This window comes from Passer domesticus, chromosome 14, assembly GCF_036417665.1.
Source record: "Passer domesticus isolate bPasDom1 chromosome 14, bPasDom1.hap1, whole genome shotgun sequence".
Taxonomy (NCBI): domain Eukaryota; kingdom Metazoa; phylum Chordata; class Aves; order Passeriformes; family Passeridae; genus Passer; species Passer domesticus.
The window spans coordinates 6416911-6432971 of NC_087487.1; the positions used below are offsets into that span (position 1 = coordinate 6416911).

General features: G+C 41.9%; 1 protein-coding gene and 2 long non-coding RNA genes across 7 annotated transcripts in view; 2 read left to right on the top strand and 1 right to left on the bottom strand.

The window, feature by feature from the left end:
* The window catches only part of CHRFAM7A (CHRNA7 (exons 5-10) and FAM7A (exons A-E) fusion), a 38543-nt gene extending 30262 nt beyond the window's left edge, over window positions 1-8281 (bottom strand). The window contains exons 1-2 of the mRNA XM_064389240.1: window positions 8037-8281; window positions 6790-6929 (exon numbers count right to left, since the gene is read on the bottom strand). Coding sequence (XP_064245310.1) covers window positions 6790-6929; window positions 8037-8091 — 195 coding nt within the window. The 5' untranslated portion in view covers window positions 8092-8281. The remainder of the gene's footprint in view (window positions 1-6789; window positions 6930-8036) is intronic.
* The window catches only part of LOC135280868 (uncharacterized), a 92753-nt gene that overhangs the window by 73511 nt on the left and 3181 nt on the right, over window positions 1-16061 (top strand). Inside the window, exon 3 of one of the 5 annotated variants that reach the window (XR_010347674.1) lies at window positions 7219-7402. The exons of 3 other annotated variants lie outside the window; for them this stretch is intronic. This is a non-coding gene — a long non-coding RNA (uncharacterized LOC135280868). The remainder of the gene's footprint in view (window positions 1-7218; window positions 7403-16061) is intronic. One more of the 5 variants, XR_010347673.1, reaches the window with a different exon arrangement.
* Window positions 8622-14045, top strand: LOC135280881 (uncharacterized). The gene is made up of 3 exons (XR_010347690.1): window positions 8622-10078; window positions 10602-10702; window positions 11378-14045. It is a non-coding gene; the product is annotated as an uncharacterized LOC135280881 (long non-coding RNA).

The window sequence follows — 16061 nt, forward strand, 5'->3', positions numbered from 1 at the left end:
ATCTTTCTTTCTTCCTTCCTTTCTTCCCTTTCTTTCTTTTCCATTTTTGTAACTCACATATATTTAGATTGGGAACAGTTGGATTGTTTAGTAGTCTATTTAGGCTACTGAATATGGTGAAGAGTTCAGGACAAACTGAAGAATTCACATCTGTATCATCTAAATTTGAAGTAATTAACATTTGAATGTATTTATGTTAATATGCTGCTCAGAGATACAGAATTGTTTGCTTCCAATCTGCTGACAATACTTTGTTCAACTGCTGTCAGCAATATTAGATTTGTAAATGACTGGAAACTTTTGATAGCGTGTGCTTTGCTGAGAGAAAAGCAGGCACTGTATCCACAGGGCACTGAGAATGCAGCCCTGAGCAGAGACATGACAGGAACAGAAATACCATTTTGCTCTTCCTGCCTTGCCTTGCCATCATCCCCAAAATTGCTGCAGCACATTCCTGCCAACTTACAGACCCACACAGATCACACTCCAGCAGTGGGGCTGGGGCCCTGATGGTTACTTGGGAGTTGCTTTTCCCCACATAATTCACCCAGCCCACAGCATCCTCCCACAGCACTTCCAGAAGCCTTCCCAGAAAAGCAATGTGTTCAGCAGGGGCAGCCACCTGCACTGGAACTCCCTTGTCATGCATGTTGACACTGCAGTCAGAGGCAAACCAAAGCCAGGAGGAGCCAAGGCAGCTCCCATCTTTCCGTGCACAGCAGAAGAGGCTTTCCCAAGGAGCAGCAGGTTTGTGGAGCAGGTAACTGCTCTGTGGGAGCAGACACCAAACCAGGGCTGCTCCTGGGCTGGGACAGCCCGCGCCTGCAGCAGGGAAACCATCACCAGCCACAGGGCTGGCAGTGCTCAGCTTGCACTTCAGGGAGCAGATCCTTCCACTAGCCAAGGACAAGAACATTTATGAAGAAATACGGGTTTTTCAATCTTTCCAAGCAAATTACCACAGATCATAACAAGCTCATCCATGTTGGTCAAAACAAAACACATGAACTGATGTATCAAATAGTGACATCCTCTATCATCTTGTGTTTGAACATGACAGTCTTTCTTAAAAAAGGAACAACTCTGAATATTACAAGGAGTATATTCATTTCAGACCCAAACTTCTGTAAATTAAAAGCTTTGTATAAGACCAAGTATTATCCAGATCTGACTCTCAGGAATTACATCTTGCACTGTAATTTTGTTCCATTAGCTGATTACTGAGGACTATTAATAATTACTAAATGATGTGACTTTGCAGGTTCTGTTGTTCTAGTAAGAGGCCCTGTGTAAAATGTGAAGGCTTTATGTGGTGGTCCCTGTGCTCTACAGCAGTCTCACAGAGGAATCTGTTTCCTAGCACCTCAGCCATGCTTTTCACAGGAAGGTTACAAGCCCTTTTCATCACAACTGACATAGAAGTAGATGTTGGGTCACTTTTTAAGTTAATGGGGCGTCCATGTGATCAGAAAAAATATGAGGCACTGAGTTTTTATGATTCAAACTGATTATTTATGTCACAAAGAATAAGAAAATTGTCTGAGAAACAGCTTCACTTTGCTCATATTAGAAAGAAAACCCACACAAACAGAAAAACTCTAGCTGATTCGTATTACAAAAAAAGTTCCAAACATCTCTCCTGTGGAAGCAGAAAGCAGAATATAAGTTCTGATTTTCACATACAATGGACATCTCTAATGTCCTCAAGTGAACTATTATCAGGAGGGTTTTTTATAGCCTTTAGTCAGTCCTTTTTTCCTTCCTCCAAACTGCCTTTAATTAGTGTACATTCATTGCTTCCCATCCCATCCTACACATCCTCCTGTGTTTAAAATATCTTTCCAGATCTAAACTCTGTTTGAGGACACTAAGTGAGATGCTGACAGAAGAGTTAAAAAATCCAGGAGATCTTTAGAAGCACAGGAAAGATGGACAAATATCACAGAAATAAGGTTGCAGTTTCTCTTAGTGTATTAGTATCTCACCACAGTAGGGTAAGGAGAGGTGTTGTCTGCTTGTTAAAGTAGAGCAATTATAAGAATATTTTAGACTCTTGTCTGATCTGTTCTTCATATTTCATGGAAAAAATAGAATACTGTGTTTTCTGTTATAATCCAGTAACTTTCATTATATTAAACTAACTAAAAATATCAGAAGGGTTATCCCAGCACCTTTCCAGTTTTCTAAACCCTCAGGAATAAATTATGGTGGAATGGAAATGGCTGCAAGATGAAAGTGCAAACAGTTTCTCCCTTTACCATGGTGGGAAAAAAGTTCAAGCAGCAAACTGAGAAGAAAATAAAGCTCAGAGAGATTTTTTAATGTACACAAATGAATGCTAAAATTAAAAGAATAATTCAGATCTGATGAGCTTCTGCCACAGCCATTGTTTGCAAAGAGGCTGCTGAGGTCTGATAAACAGCTTAATAACTTCATTAGCACTATTTTTCAATGAGCCTCTTGATTTGGTTGGTTTTATTCATTTGTCAGATTTAAATTTCTTTTTTTTCTTCTTTTTTATCCTTTTTTGGCGGAGAAGATGTTTGTTTTATAGTCTGTTTCTTTACAGAAGCTGTTATGCTTCTTTGAATGACAGCATAATTTTCTCTTCAAAATTTCAAGATATTTGACATTACTGTCTTGCCCAGTGAGTCTGGAGTGTTGGATTGCAAATACTGAATTGCAGATGCTTATGCAGAGGCTTTGCAAAGCCTTGCATGTAAGTCATTGTAGTCAGCTGGATCACTTCACTGTGTAAAACAAAACAAGGACAAAAGCCCTTGAATATCTAAAACTAAGTCATGCAAGTAACCAAGGGCAATGTAGGATAAGCAAACTTTGACTAAGTTCAGATAAATGTAAAAAAGTTTGCATGCTTTCATTTATCCTTTGGTCTGCACAAGTGAATTGAACAGCCTAAAGGAACAGGATTTCCCTTGAGATTCTGCTGCTGCTAACTACATACAAACAACTATTCAGTGCTTTTCTTCCCCCTAACTAGAAATTTTTTTAAAAGGGAACAGGAGAAACTGGAAAATAAGCAAAAACTGTTGTGTAGTAAATTATTTAATTAGCCAGCGTCTTCAAGAACCATGAAAGATTCCCAAGTAGTATTATGCAACATAAGTAAGAATTTGAATATTCATGTAGATAAGTTGCTTAATTCAACTTTCTCAAATAAATTATCAAATGTTGATTCTAAAACATTAACTAATTTATGATCAGAGTAGACCAAAATGGTCACTCATACCCACCAAAATATTTGTCACCATGAGTCTTGTTGAAGAAGTCACAAGCTAAGATGGTATTGATCCAGCACTCTCCCAAGTTTTGCAACTTGAATCAGAGACAGAGCTCACTTGTGTTTTTTGAAATATATGACATGTTAAGTGAAGAACCACCACAGGTAGTTTTGTGAGCAGTTTAAGCTAATCTAAACCCAAAGTACAGGTCATGTAGAGAACTGACCCCTCAGAAAAGGATAAGGGAACTCTCACTCAGAGAGGCAGTGGTGCAAGCCAAAGCTGTGGGAGCGTGAGCCCAGAACTCAGATTTCTTCCAGTAGCAAAGGCTGAGATCAGCTTAGGACACTCCCAAAGTGCTGCCCTGAGTTCCATGTAGAAAGCTGGTAAAGATTCTAGATACCAGCCAGAAAACTGAAAACCTTATCTATTGAGAGTGAACCATTGACAGCTACTCTAAGGAGCAGTTCTGTCATGTGGGCTTAGCAAGATTTCATTCTCTAGCTTTCTGCTATGTTACTCAGAAATATACAGAAATGGTCAAGAAATCTGGAATACTTCACCAAAAAAAGTATATTATTATTATTATTATTATTTTCCTGAATGAAAGATGTCTCAATTTCTCTAGAATTGTTTTGTACTGTTCCCAAGTTGAAAGATAGGAAGTTATGCTTAGATGTTAGGAAAAATCTAGCATGGTAGTTGAATACTGACTGCCCAGGAAGGTTGTGGAAACTCCTGGACAGGAGCCAGGAAGGCTGTCAAAGTGATCAGCAGTTGACTGGACACAGTCCTGAATAACATGATCCATTTAAGACTTCTTTGCAGTAGGAGAGTGGACAAGATGACCTCTAGAGGCTCTGTCCAAACTAAAATAAGATTGTAATTTTTCTACTCATTTAGATAGCAGTAAAAATTGTGTTTGAACTATCACTCTGTACCTTAGTGTATTCCTGTTCTTCATGCTTGTGTCTCAGAGCAGTCATTTGCAGTATAAATGTGTGACCACTTAATTTCTAAGGTTTCATCTTTTGACTTTTGGGGATGAAATACCCTCTGATACTTTCTCTTAATTTTATTAACTTACAGTTGATACAGATATGTCTGTTGCAAAAATGCCAGGCTAGGCACAAACCTCACACCCTCATGCTCACTGCATTTGTTTTTCTATGCCATTCACTATTCTGTATGAGATGTAGCAGAGTAGGTAAAGCACTGCTGCTGTGTCTGTTCCTAGTGTTCCTCCAAACCAACAGGCAGTGGTTAATGTTCCCCTGTGATACTATTATTGAGAGGGATGTTACAACAGAAAACAAGACTGTTAGAAGGTATTTACCTCCATACAGTGTTTAAAAATGTGGTGGTTGTATTTTTTTCAGTGTGGAAATTATATCATATCAGTATATTTCAATAATCTGTTTTTTGAAACTGTATATGCTGGAAATTTTCCTAAGCCTAAATTAGGTGATTCCATGCCAGCACTGAAATACCAGACAAGCAGAAGCCAAAGACCAGTTTTATGTGCAGATTGAGGGGGTTCCATGAGGTGACAAGTAGAGAAAAATAAATATCTTCTCTCCATCCTATTCTTTATTTTTACTGCCATTGTGCTGAAGCTATTACCATCCATTAGCCCCTCTTCCTCTCAGGTATGTAGTCTTTTTCTCTTAAGATTTTTCTTTTTGAAGTTCATTATTCCAAACCTCTTACTTTCCATTTTGCATCTCATCCTCTTCCATCTAAATTCCACCTCTCTTCCGAATTCTTGTGCTGTATCCCAGGCCTACCATGTACTCCCACTTCTTCTCTAAGCACTCCCTTAGTTTCCTAGTTCTCCTCTTTGGGAATACATCCACAAACTGCATATTTCTCATGCTGCCCCTGCTTTTCTTCCCCATTTAGAAAGATTTTGTATAATTTGCTATGCCAGCTTGCATTCTCATTAGACAATTAATTCTATTTTCTAGTGAACTCCACTAAGCTGGGGCAATTGGCACTTACAGATCCCTCATTATGTACTGCTGATACTAGCATGCATATTAATGCACAACAGCAGTAAAAGAAAAACATATCTAAAACCATGGAGTAAAAAATTTCTAGTTTTAATAGGACAGGTTAAAACTAGCAATACAAAGTAGGAAACATCCATTGTATTTAGAAAATATTTCATATAGCATCTCCCTTTTCCTGTCAGCAAAGTCAGAGTGGAATGGAAGAGACTTGACCTAGGGAATAGCAGCAACCAGGATCCAGCCTGGCTCAATCTGTTCTGGCAGGGACAGGATGGGTTGGCTCTGGAGAGGTCTAACTCCCAATTAAACTCAGTGGCTATCAGCTGAGAAGCCATTAAAGTGAATATATAAACTACAGGAAAATATGATGGTGACATGTTTTGTTTCTAGCTTGTTAAACCAGTAATTGTTATTGCAAGTAGCTGTCATTCCCACCAGCATTTGCTTCTTGTTGACAATGAAGAAAACTCATTTGTTTTATAGCATGAAGCTTAATTTATTTCATGGTTGGTTTCTTTCTTTGGCTGTCAATCCCAGATCTCAGAGAAAGAAATGCAGTGAGTTTTATGGCAAGCAGAATGAGCTGTAACTAAACAGCCAGTTAAAATACCTAAGGTTTCTGACTGACTGTGAAGTGTGGTTGTTGAAAAGCACATAGCATCAAAAGCTCCCTTTTGAATCATATTAGCCAAGACTGCCAGTCATTGACTACAGCCAGATTGGCTAGTGATCTGTGGGTATTTTCCTTTAATTTTGTATGGGTTTTAACTAAATTTGACAACTCCAGAAGAAATTAACTCTGTGTCTTGAACTTTAGGCATCTGATGGGAAGATAATGGAATTTTGAAGTTAAGTACATTTTTAAGACTTTAACTTCCTTATTAGTTGTCATAGCTAGTTAATTCAGTACAAACAAATACTGTAAACCCAATTATATGCTCAGTTGCATCTCTGTACCACTATGACAGAGTGAAGCTTAAATTAGTCATATTTGAACCCAAAAAGATGCTGCAGTGCATTGTACAAGTACAGCACAGGAATACCTATTGATATACCAGTCAGGTGTGGTTGTAAGCACACAGAATATAGCAATCTTGTCTACATACCAAAGGAAATAATACAGCTTGGATTTGGCCAGGATTTCCATTCCCCTCCATTTTCCAAAATAGACAGCTCTTAAGTGACCACCAGCAATTGAGAACTTTGGTTTTGCAAATCCCTCCCAGGCTATACTGCTTGTTGGTTCTAAGGACAGTTAAGGATTTGAAAGGGAAAGTGTGCATTTTGAGCTCCCCTTGAAATATTTTCTAATGCTAAAAATATTGGGAATTTCTGACAAGAGATCTAAGAAATAGGTAAATTGTACTTCTAAGTTTAGTTCTTTAAAGATGTAGACAAAATTTGGCATTGTGTATTGAATTAGTTGTGCTTTCCAATTTCTTGTAATTTTGCTTTGCTGTCTCAAATGTTCCTTGTAGGAAGGAAAAAAAAAAATCCACCCTTTGAAACAGTTTCCTAGAAGGTTACAGACTTACCACATCCATGATCTGCATGAGGCTGAGAGTGAAATAGACAGTGAGTGGCTGGGAATCATTTGCAACTGGTCGCTCCAACGGATTGTAATTTTTCAGCAGCTCCTTGTAAAGCTTCCTTTGGAACTCTCCTTGCAGAGATTCTTTGGGCACAGGAACAAAAAGATAAATAATAAGGATTCTACACTAGAAAAGCCTCAGACATGCTTTTTCATTCCTGTCAGATATTATGTATCTATTATTACACCTGCTGCATTCCCAGAAAAAATGCCACTGTATTTAAAATAGTTCATTAGCTACTACAACAAAATCCTAATCACAAATGTTCATCCCAGCCTGTAAGGGGGGTTACCTCTTTGATCATTTCTTGACTGGCCAGGAGTGATACATTCTAAATGCTAATGATGCTTTCTCAATGTATGCACCCTTCAGTCCAGCAGCAAGAAGTGATGAAGAGGAAATACAGCACCTGTGATTTGACACCTGTCCTGGCATAGCTATAACCACAAAAACAGAACAGAGATACGGCAGAAGGGAGCAAGACAATGGGAGAAAAATGGCCACAGGTTAGACTGAGCTCTGCTCTCGGGCTGCTTCAGACAGAGAACTCTTTGGGGCAAGTACACTCTGCTTTGTTCTCTGTTCATGCAGTTATAAATGAAGTGGGGTACAGCATTCCTGGCAGAGATTACAGATACTACATTAATATACATGCAAATATTTGGGGATTTCGGTCCTTTTTACACTTCAAATCCAGGGAGGATGCTTATTCTGCCGTCTTTCCGTGGAGAGAAGGAGCAGGTCTACCTGAATGGAGCAGAGTAGACCAGGGACAGAGGCAGTTTTCCAATGAAGGGGAATGTAGGAACAGGTTCTCTGGACGTGAGACCTCCCTGTCCCACTCCAGACCGACCTCCCTCTTCCCGATTTTCTCGTCCTCAAATCCCCCCACAAAAAGCCGCAGCCTCTGCCCTGGGACATCCACCATTGAAGTCCCTTGACGGAGTTCGGTTCCCCATCCCCACCGTCCTTCTCCCGCGTCCCTTCCGGGCAGGTCCCAGCGCTGGCCAGCCCTCAGCGCGGCCGGGACGGGGGCGAGCCCCCGTAGCTGCAAGGCTGGCAGAGGGCAGAAGGGGACGGCCGGGGCCGGAGAGCCGCCGTGCCGGGGAGGACCCGGGGCTGCCGTCCCCCCCGAGCCGCCCGCCCCGCCGCGGCTCCCGGCGCTGCCCGCGGGGCCGGCGCCCACTCACCGCGCACGAGCCCCGCCGCCGCCAGCAGCCACACCGCCAGCTCCTGGAGGCCCATCCCGGGAGAGCCGGCGCTGCGAGCGACGGACACGCCAACAGCGGCGGCGGCTTCTCCCGCCGCCGAGCCCCGCCAGCCCCCAGCCGCGGATCCGGGCCGCTGGGAGCCGCCGGCGCCCTGGGCACCTCCGGCAGCTCGGCCCCTTCCTGCGCCCGCACCGGAGCTCGCCCTACGGCGCCGCCGGCCCGGGCGGAGCGGAGCGGAGGGATGCTGACGGCCCGCCTCCCCGCCCTGCCTCTCGCCTGATGGATTTCCCTCCCTTCCCTAATCCTCGAGCGTCTCCGGGCCGGAGGGGGGGAGCGGAGCCGCTCGCAGGCTGCTGCGGCAGCCGGAGCGATGCGGCGCGGCCGGGCGAGGGGCCCCGGCATTATAGAGCCGAGAGCGGGGGCGGCCCCCTCCCCTGCCGGGCAGCCGCGCCCGCCCGCACCCGCTGCCCTCCCCGAGCCCGCAGCGGCCCCGCGGGGAGCCCCGGCCGCTCGGCGACGGGAGAGCAGGGGAGGGAGCACACCGTGCCCCCCGGGGAGCGCACCGTGCCCCGGTGCCCCGAAAGCCAAAGGGCATCAGCCACCGCCAAGCCCCGCACCGCTCCCCGGCCCTCCTCGGCACAGGTCATTCTCCTTCGCCATCGGCAGCTGCTGCTCTGGGAGGCGTGAATTAGTGCAAAGGGCAGCAGAGTGCCCTGAGCAGGATAACCCCTGCCGAGGAGGGAAGGGGAAGGCAGCCGGGGCACGGACCAGGGCAGGCCCAGTCCTTGCTGGCATCAGCCAGCAGCTTGGCTTAGGTCACACCTAGGGGTGGAGAGCATGGCCACAATGATGTTTCACACATGGCTGTTAAATCCCCAGCAGAGATACAGGGCTGGGGGCTCAGGTGCTGGATGTTTTGTCAAGGTATGGGAAAAAAAGCCATGGCAAACGGGCATTGTGTTTAGTGCTTGACAAACACATGACAATACAATGGTGGCTGGGCTCCTGCCTGGTACAGGTATGATGCACCACAGGTGGAAAGCAGGCCTAGAAAATTCAGTGCTTTTTTTTGATTGTCTGGTTCCCATCTGGAGCTCCAAGTGCAATTTTGACACCATGGATGGGTTATTTCTTTCAGCCCAAATCCCTGCCCTTCAAATCCAGTTGCTACATTGAATGAATGTCCTAGGCAGCTGCACTTAAAAAGAATTATATTGAAGAAGGTTGTCATTTGCAAGGGGTAGCTAAGTGCTTGTTTTTCAGATCAAACAGCAGTTTATTTAGCCCATGTTAATTTTCAGCTTTAAAAATCCAGGTTATCTGTTTCGGCTTACGCACTGACCTAATTTATGTAGCTACTGTTTAAGTATTTTTAAACGTTGAGCACAAAAGCAGATGCATCTTGGGGCAACCTGAGTAGTTCAGCAATTGGCACATCATGTGTTCTAGCTGTCACACATGGCAGGACTGAAACCTGCCCCTTTTCAAATGAGCCAGCATGCCAGACAACTTTACCAAGGGGTAGTAGAAACCAGCAAGTGGTGAAGCTAACTCCAAAAGCCAAGTAATACCTGGTGGTTTTTGGGGTTTTGGTTGGGTTTTTTTTCCATGAGATCTTGACATTTTTGGACCAGGCAGCAGACAATAGCAAGTTGCTAGGGGAGCTCTGTGTTATTTGCAGAAAAAACAAGTGTTATTATTCATTTGTATTTCAGCCTTCCCGTGGCAGTGCTCTTAGTATCTGGATTTTTGCCTTGTCTCGTTTTGGAAAGGACTCGTTTTCTTTCCTCCTTCAACTGTTGTTCACTGCTGTTTTGGCACAGGTGCCCCAGATATTTTTGGGTGTTCAGTAAACAGCATGAATTGTTCATGCAAGAAATTTGGAGAGGAAATCTATAGTTCATGGCTGACCTCTACTGTTGGCTCATTTTTTTGCTTTACACTTGGCTATGTTGACAAATGCTTCACCCCTCCGTGATGAACACAGGGTCGACACCATGCACAGCCCAAGGTCTCAAAAGGTAAACCTTCAGGGGATGGTGCTGAAACCCCAAATAATAACCATAATCCTGTAGTATAAGTGAGGAAATAATTTTTAACTGTTTCTTTTGTAAATCTTGATTTATATTGCTTGCCGCAGTCTTGTGTTCATCTGATGTTAGCAGATTGAAATTTACAGGCACTTCAGGAATTCTTTTGATATTCTTTAATAGCAATCAGCACTTCAACTCCTTGTTAAACTGTGTTCAATCAGGTGCATTCTTACTAAAGGTTTTACCTTTCAAGTCAGAGATTCTGCTGTGAATGCACACAAATGGCAGGAAAAAGTCCTATCTGCTTTCTGTAGACATCCTGGCTAATAAAAGTTAATTTCACAGACATTTATAGATATTGTGCAGATGCTAGCAAAGAAAGGTTAAAAAAATTACTGAAGTCCTCTAAAAGCCTTTATTTATGGCACTGGTTATCTCTGTAGAATTTGGTGTTTACCACTTAAAGGCAAGTGGTGCAGTGTGTGGCCAGCAGAGGTTTCTTTGCCTGCAGGGCCCACCGGAGGCAATACCCACTCTTCTCTGAGCTTTGATTCTTCTCTCTCTGCTATCCAGCCAGGTGATTTGGAGACAGCTCTTTCCTCTCCCTAGAAGGTAACTCCTGAGTCGCAATGATGAATGTGAGTTCACTTTACAGTTACAGGCTGTAGAAATTGTTGTAGGTTTCCCAGCACACCTTCCCAACGCAGCTGGGTGTTTGACAGAAAATAAACAAGCCCTTAATGTCTGTTTGCTTCTCACATACATGGGACATATTTAGAAATAGCCAATTGTGTGTCTGTCTGCTTGTGAATAACCAGTTGCTCAAGGACACAACATTATGCACAGATCAGGTCACACACATCAAGGCCAGGCACAGAAAATGTGTGTGCTGATAGTGTGCATCTAGTACCAGTGTGCTGTCTATTGCTTCTTTATCTGATAAGCTAAGTAAATAAGTCAGTGTGCAAAAGACTTCACTCAAGTGCTATTTCAGGTCTTTTTTGAGTCTGAGAGAAGCACGGAGCTGCTAGAGAAGCAGCTACAGGATTCTGAATTCATGTGTCTATAGAAGAGACCCTCACCATGACTGTAAGATGCTTGTTTATACCCAAAGACCGTCCTCCTTGTTCAGATTACAGGGCTAATCTCAAGTGTTGCTCAGTGAAAAGAGCCAGGGACTGCAGAACTTTCAGAATTACTTGTGCAGTCATTACAAGATGTTGCAGTTACCCAAGGTTTATAATATCCCAGAATTGCTAGAAATATAATCTTTTTCTTTTTGAATAGATTTGCAGATGAACAAAATTGTGCATCTTCCTATGTGACAGAAGATGATAAAATAGCCCTGGGAAGAAGCTGATAGTGAAGTGACCATCTTGTACTGTATCCATCTAGAGTGACTGCAGCACTTTCTGACTCTGATTTAATTATGGTGCAATTGCAGTGACTTGGGGCTCTATATCAGGAAATAATCTTCTTTTCCTTCATTTTCCTTCTTTTTAGAGAAATAGGTGAAGTAGGCTAGATTTTAAATGGTAGCCTACAGCACATGTTAGATGCCCACGTTTTTTTGAATGTTATTTGAATTAAATAACCTCTTTATTTGTTAGCTGCTTTTTTATATATAGTCCTAGTAATTGCATCCCATGTTATTAGTTATTCTCTGTAGTTTGCTTTGCCCAATGAGTAGTCTCAGGGATTGAGAACATACATATGACGAGCTTGATTTTTTTTTCTGTAAAATGTCCTGAAACATTATATGGTTCTTCCTTGCAGGAGTTAGCAAGTAGTTTTGATGTTGAGTTTTCTATTGAAGGATGAATTAGTGATCTGAAATATGGTTAATTTTCTGATTGAACTTTATATTCTCTGCATGCTAATTTGAACAGAGGTTCACAAAGGCAGTGCCTTTCCCAAATTCTTAGTTCTAACACCAGTATGTGATTGCCAGAAAATGATCCATTCCCCAAATTGTCATCTGTTGGGAAGGATAAAGAGCACAGACTATTCTGTTGTTTAAAAATAACAAAGCTGCTGCCCTGTCACTTTGTAAAAAGTAATTACAGAGAGTATTTTTGAACAGTGTTCAGATGTGAGGAATAAGGATTTGTCAAATTTGCCTAATGACTGCATAACTAATGAGTAAGACTTGTGGTTATTTCTGTAATGCAAATGTTTTTCAAAATTCATACTTGTCTTTTATTACTGTTAGCATAAATTTACATTAAAGTGTGAGCATATTAAACAACAGTGGCAGCACCACTGTGTTCCTGTGAATGAAATATCTCAAATGCTGTAACTGCAGAGATTTCTCAGCATATCTACCCTATAGGTGCTTTTCTCTGTCTGAAGAAATATCACAGGATTTCACTGACATCATGCTCAGCACATTTACACTTTTATTTCTGTATAAGGAATTATTGTTTCTCTCATTTCAGCCTCTGTCAGGTCCTTCTGATGAATTTTCAGGGCATGGCATTCATTTCTCACTGACATACAAGTCACATTCCAGAGTTGCTTTGCCTTCTTTTTGGATGAGTGTGAATAACAGAAAGTTGACAAAACTGCTTTTCTTCGCCCTGGTTAATTTTAAATAACTACATAATTTAGGGTTTACAGAAGCTAATTAAAGTTGATAGGAAATCTGCATTTTAGGCCTACAGCTTTAACAATCCTCATGTATAAGCATCTGAAGATCAACCTTTTTTTTTTTGTCCTAAAGCAACACACTAGAATTTTTTCTTTCCTGAAAAAATTAATGTCTGCTGCAATTTAAATAACTAGCATGAATTCCCCAAAAATGGTCACTTTCTAATGGTCACTTTCCTTCTAATAAGGCTTTTGACCATAAAGCTAAGCTCAAACCCTTTCAAAGTTAGAATGTTGTAGCAAAATTGAGAGCAAATTCATTTATTTGAGGCAGGGGACATGGGACAGTTTAATCTTGCAAAGCCAAATTTCTACAGCCAGGATTTCTAAAAGGAAAACTAGTCATGGTGCCCTCATCTGCCAGAGAATACTGAATTTTGGTCTTTAGAATCCTAACGGTTAAGTTTAAGTTCATCAACCACATTTTTAATATGGCTTTGGGGAGAAAGAATTTTTTGTTTCTTGTCTTGTATTGCGTGGATTACCAATTTAAAACGGTATTTCTTACCTTGCATAAAACCAACACTCCCTAATATTCCTTTCTAACTTCTCCTGCAAAGTCTCAGTATTGCTACTAAGGACATCAGTCCAGTCCTTGTATGATATATTTTAACCAGTCACTGGTGAAGATGAAGTTTTTCAAGCATGTGGGGAGCATCAGACATCACCTATCATCTTCTATTTGAAACCTTGTGCTTTGTGTCATTGCCCCTCTGCACTGGCACAGCACACTGAGAGAAGCAGCAGGGCTACAAAGGGCAAATGCCCTGGTGGGTCAGTGGAGACAGGGAGGAATCCAGAGAGGAATCCGGAGAGGAATTCATTGCTCTCGGCACCAGAGTGGCAGCCGGTCACAGCTCAGTGAAAAATGCTTCTCCAGCCAGCTGGTGACAGTCCTGCATGGAAACTGTTACAAATGGGAGCATTCCGAGAATGGAATGAATAAATTTTTTTTGTCAGAACACAGCATATTTGGAGGCTGTGGATCCTTTAGAGACAGGCAGATTTTCCAAATGAGATTCCTTGCTGGACCCAAAGGAACGCTCAACTAGATTGTTTCATTGATGAAGAGCTGGGGACCCCTGGAGGAGGAACTAAAATTACTTTAAATATAGGGCTTGATGGAAAATTCACGACAAACAACTCAAAACACTAGATATGCTCTGTTTTATCTGAATCCCTTCTAGAAATACAGACTTCGTTGGTGTTTCTGGAGCACTGAGGACGAGCTGTGGGTTTGCCATGCTCTGGAATGGAGGCTGTGTTTTTCCACATGGGCAGCACAGCATGGAGCAGCCGTGCTCTGATTTCCCAAACACAGCAAATGTGAGCAGCAGAAAGTGTCTGCTGGCTCCCAGGCTTGCTGGGATGGCCAAGTGTGTGGGAGTAGTGGATCCCTCTTCCAGCTGGGCTTCTGCTGTTATTGTCTGTGACACAGTCAGTGGGACTTCTCCCTCTCATGGCGGGTCTCAAAGCCCAGCTGCTGTCCCCGTTACAGCAGCTGCAAAGCCAGGGTAGGTGGGTGTCAGGAGCATGGCTCAGGGCAGTGACAAAGCACATCTCAAACCCCAGTGCCCAGCACTGCCCTAACACGAGCCCCTGCTGGCCAGCCAGAGAAGGGGGCTGCTGCCCTGGGTGAATGAAGGATTTGTAATCACAGATTTAGCATAAAGGAAATCCAGCCCTCGGTCACCTGTGCCTCTTCTGCTCAGTGCTGGAGAAGCTGACAGAGTAGAGACCGAGTACCAGCCCCAGCACAGATGCCTGAGGAACCATTTCATGAGCCAGCTTGGGGTGAGCAGTCACAATAGACACAGGCACAGAGGGAGGACTTTTCCAGTATTAGACCTGCCTTTGATTTTGGTGATAGTTAGCTCTCAAAATAAAACTCCTCTCTTTTCCAGTAACATCAAAAGGGGTTTTGTTAGTCATGAGTGAATGCAAATTGCTTTCAGTGTATTTTTCTTGAACTAGATTTAAAAGACCACAGAAAGTTCATACATTTATTATGGACAATTTTTTTCTAAAATGTCTTTTTATTATGACAAGATGAAAAACAGGAGAATTGGGACAGAGAGGGAGGAAGCTACTGTCTGGTTTTTTCAATGCCTTTAATTAGGTAGGAGGATTTTTCAAGCTTGGCTAAGCTTTCAGGAACTTTCTTAAGCATTTGTTTTGCAGGAGAAATTTTAGACCACTGATTATTTTAATGACTAATTAGAAGTTTAAAACTATGAAAAAAATAAAGTTAAAATCTGACTTTAAATTTGCCTACCAATTAGACCAATATATTTGGAATGTCTTCTTATGTTCAGTAGGAATTTTGCCTCACACGGCTCTAGGAGTATCTTTTTCTGCACATCTTGCTAGGGCAGATATAAGAAGTGAAATCCTTAATTTTATAACCCTATTGGTCTAGAATTTGATCTGTTTGCTATGCTATGAGAGCATGAGAAAAATGATCATGGTTACCTGAGCCAGGCAAATAAAAAAAAAGAAGCTTACAGCAGCTTTCTATTTTTGCATTTCAAGTTAATTTCTAATCAGAGATGTTTGGATACCCAGATGGCTTTTAATGAAACCAAACTTTCAGAGATTTGTCTGGTTTTACTCTCTTCATAGAGCATCTACTTACCTAAAATGGTGTTTCTGCTTTCACTACTTTGCATAAGTAAACCTTAATCTGTAATTGAAGCTATTACTCCTATTAAATCTTTTGGGATGCCTAAATATAAATTCCATGGGTCTCTTTAATGGCTGTAATTCAAGGCTATCTTTTTATCATGGTCAAATTGTTCTTCTGGATTCCCAGTTAATTGTGAAGATAATGCAATGTGGCAGGTCAGAGGCAACAATGACATTGCTAATGCCAGCCTGCAAGGATAGCCTGTAAGTAGCTGAGATGGCTTGAATATTTTGAGTAATAATTTAATTTATCTGTTTGCTGATGGATTGCCTGTGACACTGATTTTTATAATGCAAAAATGTCAATGTTTTCATGATGAGTATAATAAAAAAATGTTAGTAATAGTATATTTTTTAAAGCCCTGCAGTGATTTAGAGCCTATGTCATACCTTCTGAAGAAATTCTGATTGCCTGGGATCCCCATTCTTAGGGGGACCAAATGAATTTGAATCCCTAAAAGTGAGTTTTCTAAGCAGGTCACTGCATTTTATTCTTTGCAATAAAATAAATAATAAATTGCCAAATTGTATTTGAAAATTTTACTCTACCATTGGTATTAATTTTAATTTTTAAAGTTCAAATATTGTGTAACGGACACATTGAAACTGTTGATTTTGAAGCTGTGGGTGTCCAAGG